The sequence below is a fragment of the Myotis lucifugus genome, unplaced genomic scaffold, assembly GCF_000147115.1.
Source record: "Myotis lucifugus unplaced genomic scaffold, Myoluc2.0 scaffold_276, whole genome shotgun sequence".
Taxonomy (NCBI): domain Eukaryota; kingdom Metazoa; phylum Chordata; class Mammalia; order Chiroptera; family Vespertilionidae; genus Myotis; species Myotis lucifugus.
Window position 1 is genome coordinate 910,228 of NW_005871324.1, and position 27,980 is coordinate 938,207.

The window sequence follows — 27,980 nt, forward strand, 5'->3', positions numbered from 1 at the left end:
TTGCGCATGCGCCTTTTGAGGTCCAAGTCGCTGCCAACGGAGGTGGCGGCGCGTTTCCCGCCAGGCCAGGGGGGCGTGGCGCGGCGCGACGCGCAGTTTGATGACGACATCTCGGCGCCGGATGCCGAGTGGTAGCTCCAGACCCTGAGGATGAGGAATGCTGTAGACTCCACAGGTGAGTAGCGGGAGCCGCGCGCCCGACGGTCCCGGCAGCCTCTCTGAGCTTCCGCTGAAGCTGCCTTCGTTCCTCCGCGAGCCCGGGCCGGGCCTCCGCGTCTCTGCCCCGGCCGGGCCGGCGGGGGAGCCTGGGGCCTGGGCTCCGCCCTCATGCCGCCTTCCCGCGCGGCTCACACATCCAGCCCCGGTGGGTGCTCGGTGAACGTTCATTGAACGAGTTGGAGGAAGGAAAGCTGCGAGTGAAACTTGGGCTTTGGACTCAACAAACCGTGTAGGAAGAAGAGCCGGGTGTGGGTCCCGGCCCGAGCCTTCCTCCCATTGGGCGAGCCAGTCTCCTCATCCGTGGTAGGGGGCATGTTGCCCAGTGCCTGCTCCTCAGGGCAGCTGTGAGCGACAAAGGGGAGCCTGCTCGGCCACTCAGAGCAGCTAGCAGCGGTTCTCAACCTGTGGGTCGCGACCCCTTTGGCGGTCGAACGACCCTTTCACAGGGGTCGCCTAAGACCATCCTGCATATCAGATATTTACATGACGATTCATAACAGTAGCAACATTACAGTTATAAAGTAGCAACGAAATTAATTTTATGGTTGGGTCACAACAGGAGGAACTGTATTTAAAGGGCCAGAAGGTTGAGAGCCACTGAGAGGGAGTCCTTGGCAGGAGCGTGATTTGCTTGGCATAATCAGCGATGCCTGAGGGCTGCCGCTCTCAGAGGAAACCCCAAAACTAGGTCGGAAGCAGCTCCTGAGGAAAGGGGTTGCTGAAGTGTTAGGATGAAGCAGATGCTTGGCGCACAGCACAGAAGGGGTGATGGGGGGCGAGGGGGGAGCAGACCAAGGCAGGGTCGGAGACCTGTGTAAGAGGCACTGCCTGCCTTGGAAAGACCCCTCGTTTGGCACCTCTGGCCTCATTCCTTCAGCCCCTGCCTGGCTCAGACTCCCTCTGAGCAAGGAGGTGCTTTTGCCTCGTCCTAAAGCTCTGCCCTCTGCAAGCAACTCAGGGTTTTATGCTGCTTTGATAGTTTTGGAAGTTCTCTTGACCACTTGATTCAGGACTGAGGTGTTTTGTCTTAAGTTTTCTTTAAAACTGAAACTGATCGCTAGTTTAAGAGTTGGGGGGAAAAACGTGGAGGTGTTTATATTGCCAAATGACAGATATGTGCATCGCCTGCCAGCTTCTCAGCTGCCTACACCGTCTCCTTGCACCCAACCTCTCCATCCACATTAAGTTGTCAGTTGCCACCTCAGTGCCCTTACTCAGGCCAGTAGGCAAAGCTGTGCAAGGAAAAGCCAGCAGTAACCCATCATTGGAGCTAGGCAAGCTTCCGCTCTGCTCAGTCCAAGGCTGAAATCATGGTGCTTTGCTCTTATCTAGATGCTCTGGAGAAGAATCTGCTTCGAAGCTTACTCAGGTTGCTGTCAGGATCTAGTTCTTGGGAGTTGTAGAACTAAGGTCCCTGTTTCCTCGCTGGCTGTCAGCCAAGGCTGCTCTGTATTTTATGGTCCACTGACTTGACACTTTAAATTGTATCTGCAAAATGCTTTCACAGCAATATCCAGATGGTTTGTGATTGGATAACCAGGGGCCGGCACTTGGAGGGGCTATCTTTAGAATTCTGACTGCCACTGAGAAGTAAATGAGAAATATATGCAGAGCCTCAGAACAGTGGTTCTCAACCTTCCTCATGCCGCGACCCTTTAATACAGTTCCTCATGTTGTGGTAACCCCCAGCCATAAAATTATTTTCGTTGCTACTTCATAACTGTAATTTTGCTACTGTTATGAATCGTAATGTAAATATCTGATATGCAGGATGTATTTTCATTACAATTTGAACATAATTAAAGCATAGTGATTAATCACAAAAGCAATATATAATTATATATGTGTTTTTCGATGGTCTTACGCGACCCCTGTGAAAGGGTCGTTCGACCCCCACAAAGGGTCACGACCCACAGGTTGAGAACCGCTGCCCTAGAACCAGGCCTGGCACATAGCAAGTGCTATACAAACGTGTCTCTGAAGCTGGCCACTGTGGGCTGCATGAGAATGGCATTTCTATAACACATGGGACATGGAATGCAGTGTGTGATGAGTTATACAGATGTCCTCCTGGGCATTGTGAAACGATTCCGTATTCTGTTTGGCAGAGGTTGAGATTTCTTATTTGCTTTTCCACAGTGGTTTCCTAAGACGGCCGTTTTCAACTCCACCAGAGGCTACTATGGCATTCCCTCACCTGCAACAGCCCAGCTTCCTACTGGTAAATATCAATTGCCCGTGTGAGTGTCAGTTCAAAGCTGAGGGACCGCCCTGGCTGGCTTGGCTCTGTGGATAGAGCGTCAGCCTGCGGACTGAAGGGTCCCGGGTTCGATTCCGGTCAAGGGCACATGCCCGGGTTGCAGGCTCAATCCCCAGTAGGGGGCGTGCAGGAGGCAGCCAATCAATGATTCACTCTCATCATTGATGTTTCTATCTCTCCCTCACCCTGCCTCTCTGAAATCAATAAAAATATAAATAAAAACAAACAAACAAACAAACAAAAAACAAAGCTGAGGGACCTGGGAGTTCCTCCCACCAACTTGAACTCTCCAGTGGTTGTTGTAAGGTGCGTGTGATGGAAATAACACTGGACTCAGGGTTGAAATCCTTGGGCTTGACTCTGCCTCTGCAGGACCTTGGGTTCACTCAACCACTGAGCCCTGGTTTTCTCATCTACAGGGCGAGTTGATTCAAATGCCATTTTCCCTGCTACCCAGGGTATGGGAAGGAGCAACTGAAAAGATATACCTTCAAATGTTATGTCTTGTAAATCCTTACACAAATGTGTAATAATCATAATTGTCATTAGTGAAAGATGGAGGGACACTGTTCTGCTGGGGGCAACCAGGACTGTACTTTAAATATTAAACATGAGCCCTGGCCAGGGTACTAAGTAGTTAAAGCAGTGGCCCACGCACCAAACGGTTACGGTTCAATTCCCAGTCAAGAGTGCATACCTGGGTTGCAGGTTCAATCCCCGGCCCTGGTCAGGGTGAGTGCAGGAGGCAACCAATCGATGTGTCTCTCTCACATCGATGTTTCTCTCCCCCCCCCCCCCCCCATCCATCCCTCCCTTCCACTCTCTCTAAAAATCACTGGAAAAAACATCCTCGCATGAGGCTTGTCATATATATATTAAATATGATGCTGAGAAGTTAAGCATAAGACAGATACCAGTGGTGAAAGGTTCAAATTTCAGTTCCCAGAAGATACTTGAGATAAACATTTATTTGGAAGGACATTCTTCCTTGGTGCACCCTCTAGAGTAGCGGTTCTCAACCTTGGCTGCACATTAGAATCACTTGGGAATCTTTTTAAAATCCTGATTTCTGGGCCTCATCCTCCTGAAATTCTGTTTCTTTGTTATGGGGTGGGGCCACAACATTAGTAACAAAGAAACAATTTCCGGAGGATGAGGCCCAGAAATCAGGATTTTAAAAAGATTCCCAGGTGATTATAATGTGCAGCCAAGGTTGAGAACCACTGCTCTAGAGCAGTGATGGCGAAACTATGACACACGTGTCAGAGGTGACACGCAAACTCATTTTTTTGGTTGATTTTTCTTTGTTAAATGGCATTTAAATATATAAAATAAATATCAAAAATATAAGTCTTTGTTTTACTATGGTTGCAAATATCAAAAAATTTCTATATGTGACACGGCACCAGAGTTAAGTTAGGGTTTTTCAAAATGCTGACAAGCTGAGCTCAAAAGGTTCGCCATCACTGCTCTAGAGCCAACAGATCCAACCTGTGGCCTACACAGCCCAAGTCTTCACCTCTGACTGAGGCCCCATAGACTCCACCCTTGTTTGAAGGTGGACAAGGCCTTAGATATCCTTGGGCAAAGCCCTCTTCATTGAAACTCTGACATTTCCTCTTGATCTCCATCCATGTGTGCGGAGGCTTCTTTTTCTTTGTGTAGTCAAGGTACACACCCCATGAACTCAGGTAGATTTCCTTAGTTCTTGTCCTGAATGCTTTCTGGCCTTTCCATGGTCTTCATGATTAGTGTCAGCACTTGGCTGAAGCCATATGTGGATTTTAACCTGCCTGTTTCTTTTCTATATTTTTCCTTTTTTTTTTTTAATCTTTATTGTTGAGAGTGTTACAGATGTTCCCCCTTTTTCCCCTCATTGCCTCCCTCCACCCAGTTCTCACCCCACCCCATGCCTTCACCACCTTACCGTCTGTGTCCATAGGTAAGATCTTTGGTTAATCTCTTCCTGCTCCCTCCTCCCCCGTTCCCTCTGAGATTTGTCTGTTCCGTGCTCCCATGCCTCTGATTCTGTTTTATTCACCAGTTTATTTTGTTCATTAGGTTTCTGTTCATTTATTTTGATTTTTAGATTCAATTGTTGATATGTATTTGTTGCCATTTTATTGTTCATATATTTTACCTCTTCCACCTCCTCCTTCTCCTCCTTCTCTTCTTCCTCTTCTCCTTCCTTCCTTCCTTCCTTCCTTCCTTCCTTCCTTCCTTCCTCCTCCTTCTTCTTCATAAGTAAGTAACTGCTTTTCTCTTGCTCTTGCTGCTTTTAAGATATTCTCTTTGTCTTTAACCCTTGGCATTTTAATTATGATGTGTCTTGGTGTGGGCCTCTTTGAGTTCCCCTTGTTTAGGACTATCTGCGCTTCCTGGACTTGTAAGTCTATTTCTTTCACCAAGTGGGGGAAGTTTTCTGTCATTATTTCTTCAAATAGGTTTTCAATTTCTTGCTCTCTCTCATCTTTTGGCACCCCTGTAATGTTAATGTTGGTATGCTTGAAGTTGTCCCAGAGACTCTTTACACTTTCTTCTTTCTCTCTCTTTTTTTTTTTTTGGTGGCGCTTCAGGATTGTTTGGGGTGTTCACTCTTCGGCGACTTGGAGGCGAATACTCTACACTTTCTTCATATTTTTTTATTCTTTTTTCTTTTTACTCTTCTGATTGGGTGTTTTTTGCTTCCTCATATTCCAAATCATTGACTTGAATCTCGGAATCCTCTAGTTGAATCCCTGTAAATGTTCTTTACTTCAGTTAGTGTATGCTTAATTTCTGACTGGTCCAATTTCATGACATTGAAATTCTCACTAAAATCCTTGAAAGTCTCACTAGTCCCTTGAAGCTCTCATGAAGATCCTTGAGTAACCTCATAACTGTGGTATGTATTAGGTAGAGCTACTATGTCTCCTGGAATTGGTAGAGTGGCCTTGTGTAGTAGGTGTCCTGTAGGGCCCAGTGGCTCAACCTCCCTAGTCACCTGAGCTGGACACTCTAAGTGTGTGGGCTGTATGCACAGTCTTGTAGTTGAGCCTTGATTGCTGTTGGTGTCTCTGGGAGGAGTTGACCTCCAGGCCAATTGGCTGTGAGGACCAGCTGCAAAGACAGTGGGAGAGCTGCTGTGCAGGAGGCGAGGCCCAGCTGTGAAGCAAGGCAGGCTTGGCTCATGCTAATGCTGGTTGTGGGCCTTTTATTGGTAGTTTTGGGGCATGCTGTCACCAGCTGCAGCTTGTTTGAGAGATTTTAGCAAAGTCTGAAACCTGAGCCAGGACAGGATATTCATATGGAAAAGCTGCTGCAAACAGCTTGGGTGGGGCTGCAAATTGGATGGGGCGTGGTTAGGGAATCCCTAGGGTGGAGCAAACAGTGTGGGCTGCCAGATATGGCTGCCAGTCAGCCCTGTAATAGGGGAGGTCCCAGCACAAGAACAATGACCCTTGAAAACACCCTTGTCTCGGAGAAAGCCGCCCTTGGGTTCCTGTCCCGATGCCAGACAGTCCAGTTCCTCCTCATATGTGTCTGAGTCCTCCAGAGCCGCCCGGTGCTGAAGCTCAGAGGTATTGAATCTAAGTGTGTTTGTGCGCCAGCCCTTTAAAAGGAACAGCTGGGTCTACAGCAGCCTCTGTGTCTCTTAGCCACAATCCCCACTGGTTTTTACAGCCCATAGTTACAGGGACTTCTCTTCCTAGTTCTGGAACCATGGGCTGGAGGGCTGGTGTGGGGCTGGGACCCCTTGCACCTCTTGGGCAGCTTCCGAAAAGACGATCTCCCTCCCAATTAAAAAAGCGACACAGGTGGGTGTCAGACCATCCTGGTCCGCGCCTCTGCCCCTCCTACCAGTCTCAGTGTGCTTTCTTCTTTACTTCTCTAGTTGTAGGACTTCCAGTCAACCAGCTTTCAGGCGGTTCTGAATGATAGTGGTTCTGTATTTAAGTTGTAATTTCGATGTGGTTGGGGGAGGCAGCGAGTATAGGCATTTACCTATGTTGCCATCTTGCAAGGTCCCTGCCTATTTCTTTCTTTTTTTTATCTTTTCTGTTTGTCTTTATTACTTCTTTTTTTTAAAAAATTTAAATTCTTTATTGTTTAAAGTATTACATATATATCTCCTCCCCCCCCCCCCATTGACCTTTTCCTGGCTGCTCTCCACTCTCCCTCCCCCCACCCCCCAGCACAATTCCCCTCCCCCCTACTGTCTGTGTCCTTTGGTTATGCTTATATGCATGCATACAAGTCCTTTGGTTGATCTCTTACCCACCCCCATCCTCTACTCTCGCCTGCCTTCCCTCCGAGGTTCCACGGTCTGTTTGATCCTTCTGTGTCTCTGGATCTATTTTTGTTCATCAGTTTATGTTGTTCATTATATTCCACAAATTAGTGAGATCATGTGATATTTATCTTTCTCTAACTGGCTTATTTCGCTTAGCATAATGCTCTCCAGGTCCATCCATGCTATTGCAAATGGTAAGAGTTCTTTTTTTTTTTTAACAGCAGCATAATATTCCATTGTGTAGTTGTACCAGTTTTTTAATCCACTCATCTGCTGATGGGCACTTAGGCTGTTTTCAAATCTCACCTGTTATAAATTGGGCTGCTATGAACATAAGGGTGCATTTATTATTTCTGATTGGTGTTTTTCTGATTTCTTGGGATCCCTGCCTGTTTCTTAAGGTTATGAAGGTTCAGTAGGTTCATTATCACTAAATAAAAGACGTTTTAGTTAAGGGCTTAAATAGCAACAAATACCCTCATTTTATTGGGCATTCTTACTGATGGTCACAGTGGTGTAAATCAGGGTGGGCAGTCCTCTAGGGAATTTACCATTCATTGCATACACACTTGGTGAACACTCTGTGGTCTATGAGGGGAGCCCTGTTCCATAGGGGCCTCTCCTGGATGTGGGGCTGACCCCCTGCTTGTGGGTCAGGCAGAAGTCAGTTTTATTTTGGTAATATGCAGTTCTTTGAGGTAACTGGGGATGCCTAACAGAGGCTGCTGGGAAGCAAGCCTGATAGTTACTTGTCTAGAAGGCATGGTACCTCAGCCTCTCTTCCAGTTGCATCCTTTAGGTCACTGACATATGCCTGACCTATGTATGAGGTGCTGGGGAATCAGGTCGGTGGTGTGTGTCTCACTCCTGCCTATCACTTGGGTTTCTGTTTTGACTCGAGCCAGAATATCATCAAAAGCTGCAAAATGAATATGTTCATGATATTTTTTCGGTTTCTTATAGGCTAGCCTGAAAGCTGACGCAATAAATAAGCCCTTTGCACAGCGGTGCCAAGACTTGGTTAAAGTCATAGAGGATTTTCCAGCAAAGGTACAGCTCTGCTAGCATCTCTTTGGGGCATGTCTCATGCTATCCTTGAAAAATGTTCTTACAGTCCCTGGTTTCCACCTCTGAGCCCTGCCCTACACAGAGGCCTGACCGGCATTGTGACTGTCGCATATGTGGACACATTTAAACATGTGAACATGTAAGCCAGGGTTTTCTACCATGGATACTTTTGTCCCACACGGGATGCTTGGCAATGTCCAGGGACATTTTTAATTATCACAGAGGAGTGGTGCTACTGGTATCAAGTGGTAGAGACCAGCCATTCTGGTAAAACATCTCATAATGCACAGGGCAACCCCCACAACAAAGAAGTGTTCAGCCTAAAATGTCAACAGTACCAAAGTGGAGAAACTCTGGTGTAAATACTGAAAATGTGTGCTCCCATCACACCCAGAATTGTCAATTAGTAGTAAGTGAGGTAAGTTCAAGAAGCCGGCCTGGACAAGGAGTTACCAAATGACAGCAAGTCTCAGTTTCAAGGGCTCACTTTGAGAAGAACATTGCCACCCTTAGTAAAGCTCTCTTTTTAAATATGGTGACTAATTTAACTGGCCCACATGTAAAACAATACTGCTTGATTTGCCCCATAACCACGATGAAAGGGTCCAAGGCTGCTGCTTTCCTGTTGGCACTGTTGTGCCAGGGTTCCTGTGGGTGCTGGGCTGGTCCTGTGGGCTTTTGAACCAGGGAGTGACATGCTCAGAGCTCAGGTCCAGCTAGGGAAGTGGGCAGCATGAGATGCAGGACTGGAGCTGGCACACAGCCCAGCAGTGAGCTCTGGTCCTCAGCAAGCCTGCCCAAGGCCTCACCCGCACACTGTTTCAGGAGCTGCATGCCATCTTCCCATGGCTGGTAGAGAGCATTTTCGGCAGCTTGGACGGTGTTCTCATCGGCTGGAACCTCCGCTCCTTACAGGGACGTGTGAGCCCTGTCGAATACAGCATTGCGATGGAATTTCTAGACCCTGGGTAGGTAGGTTTGTCACCTGAGGAGCCGGATGTTTCCTCTGGTGATCCCACTTTTAAATCATTGTATTTTTCAAAGTTAAGAAACAAATCAAAGCAAGATGGTTTGCAGTTCATTTTCCTGCTTTTCTTGTCTTAATTTCATGTTCAGTGGCCCAATGATGAAGTTGGTTTATAAACTTCAAGCTGAAGACTATAAGTTTGACTTTCCTGTCTCCTACCTGCCTGTAAGTAAGCCCTGGGGTGAAAGCTGTGCTTGGGCAGAGACCCCAGACAGTGGCTACAGTGGTGGGCCGGGGCTCAGAGGGGCTGTCACAGTGGGCAGGAGAATGCCATGGTATCTGTTCAGGGTCAAGGAGGCATCACAAATTGGAATTTTTAAGATCATCACAAATTCTGCCAATGGGGAAGGCACCATGCTGCCCGGTTTGCTACAGGCTAGATGATAGGCAGGGCCATGTGACTGATTACAACGGGTGACTTGCTCGGTGGGTATGAAAAGCAGAGGAGATGGGATTCATTAAGCTCATAAATGTGCACAGCTGCTGCCTTTGCTGTTGGTGGGTCTTTCTGATGATACTAGAGGCCCAGTGCACGGATTCGTGCACTGGTGGGGTCCCTCGGCCTGGCCTGTAGGGATGGGGCTGAAACCGGCAGTCCAACACCCCCCGAGGGATCCCAAAGTGTGAGAGGGCACTCTTCAAAGCTGCTGTCACTCAGCAGCTCCTGCGTTGAGCGTCTGCCCCCTAGTGGTCAGTGCTTGTCATAGTTACCAGCCGATCAGCCTGTCGCTTAGGATTTTATATATATAAATGAGAGATTCTAAGTGAAAGCTTGCTCAAGTGCTATGCAGAGGGTAGTGCTGTACCCATGAACAGGGTCCATGTGCTGGCCGCCTCCTCAGCAGCCTTCCCAAAGGGCTGCACACGTGGGGCACTGAGCCAGAGCCTGCCTGCGAGCCTGCCTCCCTCTCTCTGCAGGGCCCCGTGAAGGCATCCATCCAGGAGCACGTGGTCCCTGATAGCCCTCTGTACCACAATAAGGTCCAGTTCCCTCCCACCGGGGGCCTCGGCCTGAACCTGGCCCTCAGTATCCTTTGCTGACCCCATGGGTAGGGAGGCTGGGGTGGCCAGCACAGTGTGGGGTCGGTGGGGGTGCGGTGGCCCAACTGCCCTGCCGTTTGTCCCCTGATCCTGCCTTCAGATCCGTTCGAGTTCGCTTTGAGCCTCATCACGCAAAAGGTACAGAAGGGATTCCTCTGAACAGAGTTTGCTTTACTAGAAACCCCTGGGAGGGTGGGGGGCGTGGCCCTGGGCTCTTGTTTTCACCCAGCAAGGGGAGCTTGGGATTTGCCTGGGAGCCAGCTGCCAGCCTTGCTTTGTCTTCCATTTCTCCTTTTCCCTTCCTGCCTCATTTCTCTGGGTCTTCCTTTCCTCTCTCCTCCAGTCTTTGTCCTTCAGGCCATTCTCACTTAGGGCAATAGACTGGTGGGCAGACTTGACAGGTGATGTCGGGTGACAGGCACCCTAAGTGGCAGTCAGGGGGCTTCCCATAGGAGGTGCTTACCAGACAGTGGGGCAGAGTGGAGGGGTCACAGGCGGGTAGGACTGAGGGTTAGTCAGGCTGCCTGTGATGGGGGCTTTTCTCCTGGCACCACCCTCAGTGCGCCTGGGCTGGCCTCAGGGAAGCAGCCACATCCCAAGGCTTTCCTGTGATTGCTGGGGTCAGCAGCCAGCGCCACCCACTAACTCGAGTTTTGTTTTTTTAGCCGCTCCCCGGGGCCCTCCATGTTCGTACTTCAGACTGTGCCTATTTCATCCTGGTGGACAGGTACCTATCGTGGTTCCTGCCCACAGAAGGCAGCGTGCTCCCCCCACTCTCCTCCAGTCCCGGGGGGCCCAGCCCCTCACCAGCTCCCAGGTAAGGCTCTACAGCTACCCTGGCCTTTGGCCAGTACCTGAGGTATCCCGTGCCTGCCACTAGCTATTCTACAAAGGAGTAGCCTGGTCAGTGAGCACTGCTCATGCAACAATGGTGCCCACTCTGTCCAGGGCTCCCCAGTTTTTCTTATGCCTGAGATGCCCCTACCCCAGCTGCCATAGCACAGACTAGAGTGCAGGGGTAAGGAGGATGTCTGTTTTGGTTTTCAGTGACCATCCCTGAAGTGGTCAGGCCCTGTGGCTGCATGGCCCTGCTGTGAAAACGGGCTGTGTTCTGCCCATAGCATCCCTCCCTTCATGCAACATCCATTCCCTACGCTGAGGTGCTAATGTTCTCTGTATGGCCCCAATTTTAGTGTATGTGCTGCTGAAGCAGCAGTGTTGTTGACCAAAACGTTGTTATGTGATCCATGAAGTAGTAGGAATCTGTGTGACTCGAGAACCAGGTCTTGGCCCGAGCCAGAGTTCCTGGGATGGAGAGCCTTTTATGTCAGTGAGCAGGCCGTTACTGTGCAGCCTGGAGGTGAACGGGGCCTTTTAGCTGGCTCTCCCCAGGAGATCCTCCTGCCCTGACAGCCACTGCCCGTGCTCCTCGGACCCTCCTCCACCTCACTGGCCCAACTCCTTCCCTGGGAGGCTGCAGGCAGGCTTTCCTGCACATGCTAGCCCACCCCACATCTGGCACATGCCATACCCCAAGCTCACAAATACGGACAGATGCCCCCAAGGGAAGGGGATTGAAAGAGGAGAGGGGGGCTTGGGGGTGGGCCAGAATCACGCCTTCTCGCAGGCAGACTGCAGCTGCCACGTGGTTTTCTGGGCCTGATTTTGTCTGCTTTTTTTGCATATTTAAGACTTACAAAAAAGTTGCTATGCATAACATAAAGAGCTACTATAGACCCTTCAGCCAGATTTCTAAATTGTTTTTATCCTCTATCTGTATGTTTTTTCTGGGTCCTTTACGTAAGTTATAGATATGCCCATTATCTCTTAATATTTCAGTGCATCTCCTAATAGTGAGTGCACACTCCTTCATAACCACAGCACTTCTCTCCAAGTCGGGGAGCAGGGATTGCTACAAGGCCACTGTCTAATCCTCAGGCCCCACTGGGGCTTCACCAGCTATCCCATCAATGGCAGTTACCTGGCTAGGATTCAGCTCAGGGTCACTTACTACCTACAGTTGTCTCTATAGTCCCCTTCAGTCTGCAACTGGATCTCAATCTTTCCTGACCTTGACACCATTGTAGCATGCAGTCTAGGTGCATGCAGAATGCCCTTGACATGGGTTCTCGGGTATTTTCTTATGATCGGGCCCAGGTTGGACATTGTTTGATAGGAGCTCTGCGGCGGTGACTCATGGTGTCTATGTGCCCCATTATAGGTGACATTACCTTGATCACTGGGCTAAGGGGGGGGTTGGCCATGTTTTCCTGCTGTAAAGTTAAATAAGTACTTTGTGCCAATAATAATTAGCAAGAGGAATTTAATGGGAAGATATTCTGAAACTGTACACTTATCACTTAATGTTAGCATCCCTTGGTGCTCCTTGGCCAAATCAGTTATTAATGGAATGGTGCCAAGTGATGAATATTTAAATGTCATCACTTCTTTGTTTACTAGGGAACATTCTCTTCCCATTTGTTTGTATAAATCCACATGGGCTGGGGAGTCACTGTATGATTCAACAGATTGTAATTGTTATTGTGGTCGTTGATTTTGATGTCCAAGTTGCCCCTGGTTATGCCATCGGGAGCCCCTAATGAAGGCCTGTTTCTCTGTCTTCCTCAGGACTCCAGCCATGCCTTTTGCTTCCTATGGCCTCCACCACACCAGTCTTCTGAAGCGACATATCTCTCATCAGACATCTGTGAACGCAGACCCTGCCTCCCATGAGATCTGGAGGTCAGAAACTCTACTCCAGGTGAGAACTGAGGCAGCTCCGCTCTGCTTCCATTTCAAAATAAACTGCTCACCACTTTCCACCCCATGGGCCAGAGGTCTAAGGACTGCCCCTGAGCTGGATGGTGCTTCTAAATTGTCAGTATTTCCCTTCTGTGACATTTAGAAAAATAGGCGGGAAGAAATTGACCCACCTGTCTAACCTGTATCTCATTGCCAGTGTTTTTCATCCCAGGATTTCCTGTGCAGGGTTTGGTTTTGTTTTTCTCATGGTGATGTAATCACTGCCCAGTCTTGTAGTTTGCAATAAATCTGAGTAAATGTTCTCACCACCCCACCTTTCTGACGCGCTCCCATGTGGTTGGGAAGGTTCCTGTGATCACTGTCATGTGGACATTAAATCCTGCACCGGCTACATTTTTATGATGCTTAATAGAGAGGGCCTTTGAAGCCTTCACCTTGGTCAGCAGGCAGCCCCTGGCCCTTCTGTACTAGGGACCCACAGGGGAGGTGGCAGTGCCCCATGTCAGCCTGTCCCCCAGGCTTGGTCTGGCTCACTCCCGCAGCACAGCGCTGGCCACCTTCCGGGCCTTGCTGTCTCACCTTGGAGAGTGCGGTTAGGCTGGTTCTGACACAGGATTCTGGGGCTGAGATGGCAACCACAACATTGCTTATTGGCAACCTGGAGTGGATAAGATGGGGTTCTGTCCCTCCCACCTGGTACATAACTCTCGGCGTGGGGGTTGCTGTGTTTTTAGAGGCTTCCATGTTATTGTCAGCAGCACTGGGAGGTGGGGCATCTGGAATCATCTTCCCTGTTCACTGAGGGGCCCAGTGCTTCAGTTGGCGCCCAGCTAAGTGGGCTCTGGGTTCTGCCAGCCATGAGGAGGGCAGGTGACCAAGGCATGGGCTTATAGGACAGAACGGGAGGGTTGTTTTAATTTTTATTTTTTTGAATTATGTTAAAATACACATAATATAAAGTTTACTATTTTAACCACTTTAAAGTATACTTACATTGTTATAATTGATCTCAAGACTTTTTTATCTTGAAAAACTGAAGCTCTGTGCCCACTAATCAATAATTCCTCATTCTTCTTCTCCCCCAGCCCCTGGCAACCACCATGCTACTCTATTTCTATGAATTTGACCTACTCTAGGTGCCTATATAAGTGGAATCATGATTTTATTTTATGACTGGCTGACTTCACTTAGTATAGTGAACCTTCAAAGTTCATCCATGTTATAGCATGTGTTAGAATTTCCTCCCTTTTTTAGGATATTTAGTAATATCCCATTGTATGTAAATAATCACATTTTGTTTATCCATTCATCTGTCAATGGACACTTGATTTACTTCCACCTATTGACTATTATGAATAATGCTGCTATGAACATGGATGTGCAAATAGCTCTCCTAGACCCTGCTTTCAATTCATTTGAATATATACCCAGAAGTGGAATTGCTGGGCTATCTAGTAATTGTTAAATTTTTTTAAAAAACAGCCATACTGTTTTCCACAGTGGCTGCACCGTTTTGCATTCCCACCAGCAGTGCACAGAGGCTCCAGTTATTTCACATCCTCTCCAACACTCATTATTTTCTGTTCTTTTTATGATACACATCCTATGGATATGAGGTGGTATCTCATTGTGATTTTGATTTGTTGCTCTAATGATTAGTGGTATTGAACATCTTTTCATGTCCTATTGGATATTTGTCTATCTTTGGAGAAATGTTTATTTAAGTCTTTTGCCCATTTTTTAATTGTGCTGTTTGTTTTTATGTTGTTGAGTCTTAGGCATTCTCTGTATATTTTAGGTGTTAATCCTTTAACAGATACATGAATTGCAAATATTTTCCTCCATTCTTTGAGTTGCTTTTTTATTCTGTCTATGATATCTTTTATTTATTGATTACTTTTTAAAATATATTTTTATTGACTTCAGAGAGGAAGAGAAAGGGAAAGAGAGATAGAAACATCAGTGATCAGAGAGAATCATTGATCAGCTGCCTTCTGCATGCCCTCCACTGGGATTGAGCCCGCAACCCAAGCATGTGCCCTGACCAAGAATCGAACCATAACCTTCTGGTTCATAGGTCGACCCTCAACCACTGAGCAACATTGGCTGGACTGTCTGTAATATCTTTGACACACAAAAGTTTTTCATTTTCATGAAATCCAGTTTGTCTATTTTTCCTTTGTTGCCTGTGCTTTTGAAGTCATGTCTAAGAAATCATTGCCAAATTCCATATCATGAAGGTTTCTCCCTGTGCTTTCTTCTAAGAATTTTATCATTTTAGCTCTTACATTTAGGTCTTTGATCCATTTTGAGTTATTTTTTGTTTATGGTGTTAAGTAAGGGTCCAACTTCATTCATTTGCATGTGGATATCCTGTTTCCCAGCAGCATTTGTTGAAAACACTGTCCTTTCCTCCATTGAATATTCTTCACACTGTTGCTAATTCATTTAACCAGCTAATACTCCTTTGCAGGTTTTTGTTGAAATGTGGCTTCATCATTATTCCTTGGAGATGTACCAAAAAATGCAGTCCCCTCATGCCAAGGTATGTTGCCATAGTTCCTATCCATCCCCTGCTCTTGTCCTGGTGTGCCTGGTCAGCCTGCTACTTTCTATCCTTGATGTCAGTTTTCAAGGGCTGGATGGTGGGCTTGCACCCTGAGGGCTGGAGGCCTCTTGTCTGGGGTCCTCCTGAGCTACTTCCAGAGCCCCTTGTGGCAGCAGGAACAGATGAGGTGGTGGTGCTCATGCTCTGCGGGCAGGGGAGCCGCTGATGCTTCTGGGAGCTGTGTCTGGTCTGTCACATCTGTCATCACAGCGCCTCCTGCTTTCCTGCTGAGGGGGTGCCCGACAGACCCCAGCCACCCTGGGTCTCCACCTTCTGCACATCAGCAGGCTTTGTGGTGGGTGGAGTCTGACACCCTCCTGCATGTGGCCTGGCCTGTTTCCTCCTCCTCCTCACCTCTCCCCCTTCTCTCACCGGGCTACTTGTGTGTAAAGCTGCGGAGGTGGCCGAGACCCTGGCACCCTCTGGGGGCGCTGTCCCCAGGGCCCATAGCCCACTGGACTTGTCAGGGTAGAACAGTTCTGTTCAGTTAGTAAGATGGGCACTTAGGCTTCTACTCCATGAGACTGCAGTGCCTGGCTTCTTTGTACCAGGTTGCTTCTGTCACTGCCAGACAAAATTCTCATAAGCTTCCTTGGGAATGAAGGATCTATGGTTTTTATAAAAATGGAAAATGGCTGTCTGTAACTTCTGCTCTGTGATTCTGGGGAGAAGTGGGGGTTCTGCTCCTGCTGCAGAGTCTCAGCAACCAGTTCTGTGGTCCCAGTGCTCTGCCCAGTGGAGGGTTGGGGTGCAGCCCTCCCACCGCTGCTCTTTTAAAGTCCCCAAATCTGCTTCCTTGGTGTCACATAGGAGGAGGAGGAGGAGGAGAACAGGGGACTCCATCCTGGGCCTCTCAGGTCACAAAGCCCTTGCACTGCTCTTCCATCTTCCAGAGCTGACTCTGCATGTTCCTGGCTGGTGCACGGTGGTCAGGGGTCCTGGGAGGCTCGCTCAGCCCCTGTGCACGTGGCTTGGTCTTGCAGAGGCAGAGGCCGCCTCGCTGCACTGCCTTCCTTGTCTGCTTGTTCTGTCTTCCGAGCCAGTGGAAGCATGCCGCTTTCATTTTCAGCAGATGGCGAGGCAGAAAGGCCTTTCTAGTCTGAGTCCACATGGGGAAGGGGAAGGGGCAGTGCCTGTCCTTGCCAGAGCAGGAGGGCCTTCCCCTTCTCCCCACATTTGCTTCCTTCTCTTGGTCAGACCACAGGGTGTGTGAGAGCTGCTCAGGATGTCTCGGCGGGGATGGGGGGGGTTGTTGTTCTCACCAGGCATCAGAGAGGTTCGGCCCTTTCCCTCCTATTGAGGCAGAAAAGCAAAACCTGAAACAACTGGGTGTGTAGGAAGCCGGGAAAGACAGCTGTGGAGGTCTGCTTCATCTGGGGCCCCTTAGCGTTTATCCAGGCCCATGCTGCATGCACTGCACCACACGGAAACCCTTGTGAGTTTTGGTTTCAGGGAGGCAGGGAGTGTAGCTCCTGGAAATCCCCCGTGTGTCCGTGGCTGAGCTGGGCTGGGCTGGGTGCAGAGTGCATGCTCGCTCCCTGGAGGCCTGGCCTCCACTCCACCCAGCTTGCGGAGTGGGGCTTCTGGAAGGGCAGTAAGGATGGCCACAGCCCTGCAGGCTGGTATGAGGCTGCCCTATGTCCCCACCGGCCAGGACAGGGACCCAACAGGAAAACTGTATGCCCTGATTCCTCCTGAGGGCTGCAGCTGAGCCCAAGGTCTGGCCTGGAGGAAGGCTGTGAATGGCCAACACCTTCTTGCTGTGCTCCTTCTCACCCCTGCTCCGCGTGTCTCTGGCTGTGCCTGTCTCCTTGAAGTCTGGCACACTCGTTCTGACCTCTCCTGTGTGCAGCATGCTGCTCAGCCCAAGGCATGGCTCTCGCAGGGCGGAATGTGTGCCTGGACTGGCTCTTGGCTGTGCTTGGCTGACGGAGGGCTGCTTTTGCGGGCCTTGGTGCTGCAGGGAGGGAGGGTGGAAGGTCCTGGGGTGGGACCAGGCAGCATGGGAGCTCAGCTGTCATCTCCAGCATCCCAGGCTCAGGGAGTGTGTGACCATGGCCAGATTCTTGCCACTGGGACTAATGAAAGGCTCTGTGTATCTGGAGGGTTGGGGTCCCGGTGAGGTAGAGAGAGGCTGGTCTTCCCAGAATTAGATCCAAGGAGTGCTTGTGTCTCCTTTAACCATTTCCGGAATGTTGAGTGTGGAGGGCGTTTGGTGGGGCCTGGTGGGCTGAGCTGTGCACACTGTGTGCTGCCTTTAGGAACCAGCCCCCATCAGGACAGAACACTGATTGGATCTTAGACACATAGGAATTGTGCTGGTCAGTTTTTCCTCAGGACAACCCAGGGAAGTCCAGGCAATTACATAGCTTTGTTTTCTTGGCAGAGAGGCCTCCATCTAGAATTGGATCCTAAAAAGTTTCTCTCCGGAGGCTCTGGCCTTCAGGGCCTTGGTTGTTGGCACCTGGGCTCCTAGTGGGCTATGGTGTGCGTGTGCAGTGCCATCAGGGTCAGGGCAGAGCGGGGCCTCAGGAGGGAAAGTGAGTCAGGCCGACCTCGGGGAGCTGGAGAGGCTTTCAGGCCCAGTGGCATGGAGGGGCCTCCCGGTGGTCTGAAGGGTCTGTCCATCCCCTGCCTGGCGGGTGCTGCTAGGAGGGCGTGGTCTGGGTTGCTATGAGGGTGGTCTCACTGGCCTGAGGTTGCTGGGCTGTGGTTATTAGGATTGTCACTGACATGCTTTTGTTTTTGTTTTTTGTTTTTGTTTTTTCTCTTACCTCTGGGCTCTCACTTTTTTCTTTTCCCCTCTCTCCCCTCCCCTTCCTCCCCTTCCTCCGCCTTCTCTGGCTTCTGTTTTGTTGTCTCAGCTGGAGGTTCTGCACTACCGACTCAGTGTCTCCAGCGCCCTTCACAGCCCTGCCCAACCCAGCCTCCAGGCCCTCCACGCCTACCAAGTACTGGCTGCTCTTGATCTGTTCCGTTTCACCCCTGCCCTGTGGTGTAGGCCACAGAGCTCATGTCAGTGCAGTGGTAAAGCGAGGGCATGGCTGGGGGCCTGCTGGGGTGATACAGAGACCGTTCCACACACAGCCAGGCCCTGGGGCTTGAGGGTGGCCTGGCCCTTCAGCCTGGCCCAGCCTCCAGGTTTGTAGACGAGCCAGGGTTTGGGATGTGCAGCCATGTGGCAGGAAGTGAGGCACATGATCCCTGCTGGCTATGGGGTCATCAGATCTTCCTGGTCAGGCCTCAAGCCAGTTGAGGTATCACAAGTTCTTATGTGTTGTGGCGGCTCCGTGCTTGGCCCTAGTTTGAGGAAGCGAAATATTTCTGCTTTTGCTGTAGAGCCCAACTCACCCTGCGGCCCAGGGGTGCAGTTCTGTTGAGCTGAGCCTGTGTGTGAGGCAGAGGCAGGAAAGCTTTGGGCTTGGTTCTCCGGCCTGGAAATGCTGTCAGTTCTTGGGTGACCCAGGCCCGGCCTTCTACAGGCCCAGTCTCTTGTGACCTCATGGAGACTGGTCTGCTTCTGCAGAAATGAGTAGCGTGACAGAGTTGAGGCCAGCGAAGTGGAGTTCAGCCCTGTAGGGTGTTTCAGGACTGACAGCCTCCTAGTTCACTGATGTATGAGATGAGGCCGGAAGTCTGGGCAGAAACGGCCGAGTGGTGCGTCTGGAGCCGTGCTCAGGGCCTGTCTGTTTCACTGTCCGTGGCAGCACACATTGAATTTGAACACAAGGTGCAAAGTTTTGTTTTGCTGGGACAGGTTGTCAGTGCGCAGCACATATTGGGGTTTCTGCTCAGAAGGAGCAGCTGCAGTGAGGAGGGAAGAGCATGTTCCAGAAGGTTCAGTATGGGCCAGCTGGGCACAGAAGTTGGTGCCGCTCCAGCCTCTATTGGGGAGGGTCCCTGGAGAAACATCTGGCTGCATTCACTCCGCAGCAGGAGGGCCAAGAGCCTGGAATGGGCTTTGGAAAAGTGTCCTTAAAAGGAGGCCACCTGCCACGTAACCAGAGATTCCTGTGGGGCTTTGGCTCAGGAGGGTGTGGAGTTGGAAGATTGGCTTGACAAACCTAGAGGGAGCATAGCCGATGGGGTTACAGTGATTGCTGGGGGCCTGGGGCAGGGAGCCTGGCTCTCCAGAAATCCCAGGAAGGATGGGTCCAGATGGGATTGGGGATCCTGGTTCCCCTGTCCACGGCCAGGTAGAGTGAGAGGTCAGGAATGAGAAGGGGGAGGGCTCTGAGCAGGAAGTTCTCAGGTCTGATATTGATGCCCTTCTAATCTTTTATTATTAAAATAGCCCATGCTTTTTGCTTTTTTCTTCAGAACAAGGCAGATTCATTGCATAAAGACTTTAAAATGCAGATAAGCAGAAGGAAATTACCTAGTAGCATAGTATCATCCCTAGATGTGGGGTGGGGGGGGTGTCACCTGGGCCTGTGGAGGCATTTCCATGACAGAGAGTGGATGGATGTGGGCAAGGTCCATGAGGCTGGCTTCCTCAGCCCAGGAGAGGTCTGTGGCTGGGCTGTGCTCAGCAGTGCTCTGGGTTGGGATGAGGCTGCCAAGAGCTCTTCTGAGTTTGTTGCGGCCCCAAAGAGCTCAGGTGAGTGTGGGGAGAGGAGCGTGTTGGTCTGGACAGCCAGAGTGCGGGGCACGGGGCAGTGGGTCCTGCCTTCCCATGTGGCCTCCGCCACTCGGGGCTTCACCCTGCACTCCATCCCTGAACAGCTGGCAAACAGGCTCTGCTCTGGGTCTGGCTCTCAGAGATCCTACAGGACTCTGAATCAAAAGTTCGGCTCACAAGATTGACAGTGTTCTTGTCTTTGGGGTTGTGCTGACCAATAGGTCCATTAGCAGCAGAGGGAGGACTGTGTCTAGAAGGGAGAGCAGGTAGAAGGGTGGGTTGTGGCAGGAAGAGGAGCTGGAGAGGTTCACCTGGAAAAGGGAAGCTATGGCCACGGCAGCCTGTCTGCACACACCTGGGAGGCAGGGGAATACCGAGTCCAGACCCCAGGTGGGATAGCAGCCTGCCCGCCCCCTGCTCCTCCTCATCCTCTGGCTGGCCAGGAGGCAAGGACCCCTGACGACCTAGATGGGCAGCAGTGACAAGTCACCCCCAGAGGGTTTGAGAAAGGGGTTTGAAGCCTGTAGAGAAGCACTTGGACCTTGGTTTTTAGCAGCTGTCCCAAGGCACACTGTGCAGGCTTCGCCACTCTTAGCTTGTCTCGGACCCTGCGGTGCCGGGGTCATCACCGGGTGGCCGGTATGGGTGGGGCCCCAGGTGGCCCAGCTTTCAGCCTGGCCCACGCATCCTGTGGGGAGAGCAGAGAGATGGGCCCTGCTGGGATGTGTTCAGACCTGGGGGTTCCAGCTCAGAAAACCTGGATCCTGACACTACACCCTCTCAACCTTAGGAGTCATTCACGCCCACCGAGGAGCACGTGCTGGTGGTGCGCCTGCTGATCAAACACCTGCACGCCTTTTCCAACAGCCTGAAGCCCGAGCAGGTCTCGCCCTCCGCCCACTCCCATGCCACCAGCCCCCTGGAGGAATTCAAACGGTGGGTATGGGGCTGTATGCAGGGCTGCTGTGCTTCAGCCTGCCTCCTTGTGCTCCGCACACGTGCTGCCCACTGACTTTCCCCAGGGCGTGTGGGGCCTCACCTTGTCCCCTCCTGGCTCTGTCTCCTCATCCCTGCCCTGGCCCCAAAGGTGGGTGGGGCATCCAGCTGCTTCTCTGGCTGCCATGTCCTGTCCCTCCAGGCCTGCCCTCTTCAGTAGAAAGCCAGGCTGCAATTGGTTAGAGCATCATGCCGATTCACCAAGAGCCAGGCTGGCCAGGGAAAGGCCCTGTCTTGTATGCTCTTGTCCCTTCCTCCAGTGGCAGGCAAAAAGGCCAGTGGCTAGGAGGCCCTTCTCAGCAGAGTGGCTCAGTTATCACAGGAGATTGGTCTCTATGCTGCCCCCTCCCCCTCCTCAGGCAGCGAAGGGGCTGTTTGGTGAGCCAAGCTGACAAGTGTACAGGAGCCACACTGGATTGGCTACATGTGTGCTGTGTATCCTTGGAATGTCCCCTTACCTCTCTGAGCCATGGTTTCTTCCTCTGAAGAATGGGGCTAAAAATAGGAAGTCTCAGCCCCAGAGGGAACCCAGTGCCCCTCCTGGCAGAGCTGGTCCTTAAAGCAGGAGCCGCTGGGCTCACTTGTGAGGTGACCCACTTCCTCTCCGTAGGGCTGCTGTCCCGAGGTTCGTCCAGCAGAAGCTCTACCTCTTCCTGCAGCACTGCTTCGGCCACTGGCCCCTGGACGCGTCCTTCAGAGCCGTGAGTGTCGGCCCGTTAGCCTCACTGAGCTGCACTTGGCCCCCTTCTGAGGGGACACTGAGAGTGACCATCCGAGGGGTGCACTGAACACCCCTATGTGTCCTCTCAGGGCAGTGCAGAAAGAAGCCAGGTGGTGGCACCCCTGCCCACCCCTGCAGAGCAAGCCCTGCAGCTGGAAACGTGCCCCTGCTCCCTGAGCTCCCTCAGCTCCCTCCTGGGCCAGATGGCCCAAGGATCAGGCCCAACGCCTGCCCCCACAGCCCACTGTGTCCACGTGTCTCGCCAGGTCCTGGAGATGTGGTTAAGCTACCTGCAGCCCTGGAGGTACGCGCCTGAGAAGCAGCCTCAGGGTAGTGATGGCCAGGCCCGCTGTGTGTCCGAGAGATGGTGAGCCTGCACCCTGCCCTCCCCCAGGGGGGCTGCTTCGGGGCCCTCAGGGCTCTTCTCTGAGGGGGAACACAGGCCGCCCGTGCCCCACTTGATGCTGCTGTGTCTCACCTAGGATTGGTTTCCTGTGGAAATAGCAGGTCACCCTCTTCCCCTGTCTCCTTGCCATTATCGTCTCACTCGGATCTATGTTCACGCTCACCCCCAAACCTTCCTCACCAGTTCGTTCATAGCAGCCACCGCACTTCCCCACCATCTCCCACCTGCCCCCAGGCTTCCGTCGGCACCTCTGATCACCTCCTCCTGGGCACCCCTCTGGTGCCCTGGTCATCTCGGAAAGGGCCTCATTCTAGGGATAGTCCATTGTCCTTGGGGGCCTAGGCCTTGTCAGTCTGTCCTGCCTCCTCCCTGGACACCCCCAGACCCTCAGCCGCCGATCTTGACACCTCTGTGTGGAAGATCTGGCCCCTGAGTAGCTGCCGGTCCCCAGGGCGCCCTTTGTGCAGGAGAACCTGCTGCTGTACACCAAGCTCTTCGTGGGCTTCCTGAGCCGCGCGCTGCGCACTGACCTGGTCAGCCCCAAGAACGCACTGATGGTGTTCCGAGTGGCCAAAGTCTTTGCCCAGCCCAACCTGGCTGAGATGATCCAGAAAGGTAAGCCCTTAGCCAGAGGGACCCACAGACCCTGTATGTGCCTCACAGGCTTGTGGGGGGCCTTGGCAAAGGGTGTTGTAGGGAATCCTGGTGCCCAGAGCAAGATGAAGGTCTGAGCCTGGCTGAACCCCGTCTTCCCCGTAGCTCAGTGCGCCTGGCAGAGCGGGGTGCAGATCTCTGAGCTATCTCCCTGGTGGCTTGTGGCAGTCGGGCGCCTGTCCTGCTTTCGTCTGAGCCAGCTTTGTTGGGCGTTAGCTTCTTATGCTACCTCGTGGCGAGTGTTGGCTTCCTGTTGAGACTGGCAGGGCTCTGAGAGCATCAGGACCTGGGCTCCCTCGCTGCATGTTCACTGCCGTTCGGGAACTCAGGAGGCACTTAGGGACCCTGCCAGCAGCAACTGGATATTCTGTGTCCTTGGAAGCCAAACCCAGGCTTGCGTCCTGCTTTCCAGGCGAGCAGCTCTTCCTGGAGCCCGAACTCGTCATCGCCCACCGCCAGCACCGACTCTTCTCGGCTCCCACACTCACCGGCAGCTTCCTGTCGTCTTGGCCGCCAGCCGTCACCGACACCTCCTTCAAGGTGAAGAGCCATGTCTACAGCCTGGAAGGCCAGGACTGCAAATACACCCCGATGTTCGGGCCGGAGGTCCGGACGCTGGTGAGTGAGTCGGCTCAGCCAGTCACAGGGCCGTCCTGAACCTCTGGGACAGTGAGCCAAGAAGGTGCACACACCTGGGGGGAAGGAGGAAGACTAGGTGTTGAGGAGACACTAGTACTCCCTCCTCCCCTTTTAGGTTCAGTGAAGGCTAATTTTTTTTTCTAATAATAGAGGCAGTGTTTGTTGGGAATTCCCCACATTTAGAATATGCACCTTAGCTGAAACCGGTTTGGCTCAGTGGATAGAGCGTCGGCCTGCGGACTGAAAGGTCCCAGGTTCGATTCCGGTCAAGGGCATGTATCTGGGTTGCGGGCACATCCCCAGTAGGAGGTGTGCAGGAGGCAGCTGGTCCATGTTTCTCTCTCATCGATGTTTCTGACTCTCTATCTCTCTCCCTTCCTCTCTGTAAAAAAATCAATAAAATAAAAAAAAATTAAAAAAGAATGTCATGTAGAATATGCACCTTAGTTTTTGAAAATCGTTGTCACGTGGAAGCCACCCTCCTGGCCCTTGGCGGGCTTCCCCGGGACCACCCGGTGGGGGCTGGGTGCCATGAGGTGGCCACCAGAGCTCAGTGACCTCCCGTCTGCCCGCAGGTCTTGCGCCTGGCTCAGCTCATCACGCAGGCCAAGCAGACAGCCAAGTCCATCTCTGACCAGTGCGGGGAGAGCACAGCCAGTCGCCCTTTTCTGTCCTGGCTGGGCTTCTGCCTTTCGGACACAAACAGCTCCTACCCAGCCAATGACCTGGACGACATGGGGCAGGACAGCATCCGCAAGACAGACGAGTACCTGGAGAAGGCCCTGGAGTACCTGTGCCAGATGTTCCGAGTATGAGCCGTGAGGCCGTCCCCTCCCCAGATTTGGTCCCGTGCCCTCACCCCACTGCTTAGCCCGGGACCAGCCACAGACCAGGACCTAGCCTGGGCTGTGCCACACAGGGCTCCTGGGCTCCTGCGGGAGAGGCAGGCTGTGCCTGCAATGTTGTCTGGGTCCCATCGTTAGAGGCCGAGGGGTGAAGACCAGTTTGCTCCCTTCACCTGGAAACTGAAGCAGTAGTTTCTCCCCGACAGCTCAGCGAGGCCCAGCTCGCCCAGCTCACACTCGCCATGGGAACAACTCAGGATGAGAACGGCAAGAAGCAGCTCCCGGATTGCATCGTGGGTGAGGACGGACTCATCCTCACCCCCCTGGGCCGGTACCAGGTAAGGCCCATGTCCCAGAGGGGCCTGGCTCTCCAGGGCTTTCCAGATAGCACAGCTGGTGGTCCCACCAGCCTGTCCCCGTCCCCCATAATCAGAGACAACTTTGCTGAGTTGTTTGCAAAGGTGTGTTTTCTGGACGGCTCCTGTGGCCTCGCTGTCCCCTGGGGCTCACCTCTCCTGCTGCTTCTAGATCATCAACGGGCTGCGGAAGTTTGACATCGAGTACCAGGGGGACTCGGAACTGCAGCCCATCCGGAGCTATGAGATTGCCAGCCTGGTCCGCTTGCTCTTCCGGCTGTCCTCCACCATCAACCACAGGGTGAGTGGGGTGGGAAGCCACATCCTCAACTCAGCGTCCCTTCCATCCTAGAGCTTCAGGGAGGGGCTGGTGGAATGTGTGGCCCCTGCCTGTTGCCCACTCCCCTGTGCCTATGTGCTCTAGTTTGCAGGCCAGATGAGAGCCCTGTGTTCCCGGGCTGACTTCCTCGGCAGCTTCTGTAGATACCACCTCATGGAGCCGGGGCTGACTGACAAACACCTGCTGAGCCCCGTGGGGCAGGGGCGTGTGGCCAGCCGTGCCCGGGGCCCCAGGCTCAGCCTTCGTTTCCTGGGCAGCTACCGGACGCTGCTGTCACTGCTGCTGGCCTTCTTTGTGGCCTCTCTGTTGCGCATCGGGCCCCTGCCCTTTGCCCTGCTCCTCGTGCTGGGCTACTTCCTCTACGCTGCGGCCATGACACTGCTGACGGAGCAGGGCAAGCTGCACCAACTCTGACCACAAGCCAGCCTCTCCCCACACTGCCCCTCCCGTGTACCTGGGAGGCCACCTCCGCACCTGAGCCTGGTCACCGTCACGCTTCCAGGGAGCATTTTCCTGTAGCCTCCGAACCGTTTGGAAGAGAACGAAGGAGAAGGGCACACAGTCCAGACTCGGCCAGGAAGAGAGCAGCGTCCAGGGCCCGTGAGCTGCGTGGGACGGGGACAGTCCGGGGCCGGCCACGGGCCTTCCTCCTTCCTCAGCCGGAGGCTCCGCTAGAAGATGGCTGTCAAGGCTTTTCTCTTTTTAACTGTTTCAGGGTTTAGCCATGTGAAGCCAAGGAGTCCGTGCTTCCGGGGGGGCCTGCGGCCTCACTGTCCTGAGGCGGGCAGTGTGGCATGAATCTCCGCCCTGGGTGACACCAGGACAGCAGCTCAGCCTCTGGCTCCAGAGAAGGACCAAAGGCCCTAAAAGCGATGCCTGAGAACATTAAATGGCGATTCTTGGAGCCCTCATTTTTAAACTACATCTGCCACCACACTTGGCAAAACAAGGGTTATTCCTCGTCTTCTCCGCGACGGGAAGTCTGGGCCATACAATCCTGCTTTTGAGGAGAAAGGGTTCTTCGGGTGCTCGGTGGGACACCTGGCTTCCCTCAGCCCCCAAGTCAGCAAGCACCTCGCTCAGGGGTGGCCCGTGTCACCACCTTGTCCTTCAGGACGGGCTCTCGTCCCCTGCAGGCTTAGGGGATCAGACAGGACCGCCCGGTCCCTCTGCCAGCTTCTGGTCTACAACCAAAGATGATCAAAAGCGTTTGTACCTTTAATAAAATCAAGTGTGCAAAGACAGTCACCTTTTGATGCCACTTAAATATTAAAGTTACACAATTACATGTTCGCTGTCAGAATTCCCCACGGGGTCTCACACCTTTCATTATACAGATGACACCAGAGGGAACAACTCTTTGAAGAGGGATTTGAACCAGCCATCTCGTGGGGGGCGGGGGAGTGTTTTATATTTTGATGTGAATTCCATATCGTGGTATTGGGTAGCCTGTGACCAAAAATCCAACCAGGCTTGTAACCCGTTCTTAACCCTGAGTCTTCGGTGCCTGGGCTCAGCCTGCTGGGTGTCCTGTCGCCCCTCACCTGGGGCCAGAGGAGTCACTTCAGCAGCAGACAGCAGATGTAGACACGAGTGGCCGGGGTGAGGATAATGGGTCCCCAGAGGTTTGGGATGCAGCCAGCACAGCCCCAAGCTAGGTCTAAGCCAAGGCTGGGGAACCTGCTTTCTGCCAAGGGCCGTTGGATATTTATAACATCATTCGCAGGCCACACAAGATTACCAACTTAAAAATTAGCCTGCTGCGAGAACCGAGGTGGCAGTGCGAACACCTGTACTCTGCCCTCCCACAACCACATCAAAATTACAACTAAAATGCAGGCAACCATCAGAACCGCCGGAAGCTGGCTGCAGGGAAGTCCTCACCAGAGAAGGAGAGAAGGACGCACTGAGGCGAGGGGTGGAGGCGGGATGGGCTGGCCCGGCTCCCACTGAGCCGCCTTTTTAATTGGGAGGGAGATCGTCTCCGCAGAGGCCGCCCATGAGAAGCAGGGATCCCAGCCCCCCAGCCCGGGGTTCCAGAGCTGGTAGGGAAGTCCCAGTAACTCAGGCCATAAAAACCAGCAGGAATTCTGGCCCAGTGACACAGGCTGCTGGAATCCCCCTGTTCCTCTTAAAGAGCCCGCGCACTGTCCCGCTTCTGAGATCCAGCACTGGGGGACCCCGACACATACGGGGAGTAACTAGATTGTCCGGCATTGGGGCAGGAGAGCCCCCGAACAGCATGAGCTGGCACTGAGAGGTGTGGCCGTCCCCGAGGATGGGGGTCGAAGAATGGGAACCCAAGTTGAGGCATGCATTCTGAGGAACCCATGGGTATTCCCCCCCACTCGTCTCCCTTGGAAAGTCCAGGGCAGGTTGGGCTTCCAGGACGCTATCCTCCCTCTCCCTCTCCCTCTCGTTCTGGCTCGCCTGTGTCCAGCCACACCTCCAGGCACGGATGCCAGTCGGCCACAGAGCCCACCCCCCACGCCAGGCTGGTACGAAAGGGGACTCAGTGATACCTGAGGTGTGTGCCCAGACCACAGGCTCCGAGCCTCGGGAGCCTCTTACCCAGGGCGAGAAGGTTCTGGTAGTTCTCCAGCATCACGTCCCGGTACAGGGCCCTCTGAGGAGAGTCCAGCTGCCCCCACTCCTCCTGGGTGAAGTCTACGGCCACATCCCTGAAAGTCACCGATTCCTGGGATGACACACATTTTCAGTCACCCAGGGTGGGAGGGATTCCGACTTGGGTTCCTGTTTCCAAGGGAATTAAGGGTTAACCTTGGTGACCTCCCAAGCATAGAAGGTTTGATTCTGGTCAAGGGCATGTACCTTGGTTGCGGGCACATCCCCGGTGGGAGGTGTGCAGGAGGCAGCTGATCGATGTTTCTCTCTCATTGATGTTTCTAACTCTCTATCCCTCTCCCTTCCTCTCTGTAAAAAAATCAATAAAATATATTTAAAAAAAAAAAAAAAAGAATGTCAAACTTAGAGAACCTGAAAGAATAACACAAAGAACCCAGAAACCCCGTGCAAATCTCACGCTGCCAAAGGCCCTGACCCTAAGGAAGCAAACCAAACCCTGTGCGTATCAGCAAGTTCCGAGCCCAAGACACCAAAGGAGCCATTCCATGTCCGTCCTG

General features: G+C 52.4%; 1 protein-coding gene across 19 annotated transcripts; it reads left to right on the top strand.

Moving 5' to 3' along the window:
* Positions 1-92: 92 nt before the first annotated feature.
* Positions 93-26,120, top strand: SMPD4 (sphingomyelin phosphodiesterase 4). Of its 19 annotated transcripts, none has more exons than XM_023763155.1 (20): positions 93-175; positions 2,359-2,440; positions 7,716-7,802; positions 8,646-8,788; positions 8,937-9,012; positions 9,766-9,874; positions 9,989-10,026; positions 10,554-10,705; positions 12,517-12,649; positions 15,125-15,196; positions 18,124-18,210; positions 20,671-20,816; positions 21,487-21,577; positions 21,687-21,964; positions 22,455-22,618; positions 23,040-23,275; positions 23,872-24,105; positions 24,348-24,479; positions 24,670-24,798; positions 24,922-26,120. In XM_023763155.1, exons 2-20 carry the CDS (start codon positions 2,402-2,404, stop codon positions 25,249-25,251), a joined length of 2,676 nt encoding a protein of 891 aa, XP_023618923.1. In that variant the 5' UTR covers positions 93-175; positions 2,359-2,401; the 3' UTR covers positions 25,252-26,120. The 19 variants fall into 19 exon arrangements, with proteins under 19 accessions (XP_023618923.1, XP_023618926.1, XP_023618930.1 ...); XM_023763158.1 differs by having other exon boundaries at positions 23,070-23,275; XM_023763162.1 differs by having other exon boundaries at positions 21,864-21,964.
* The last annotated feature ends 1,860 nt before the right edge of the window (positions 26,121-27,980 follow it).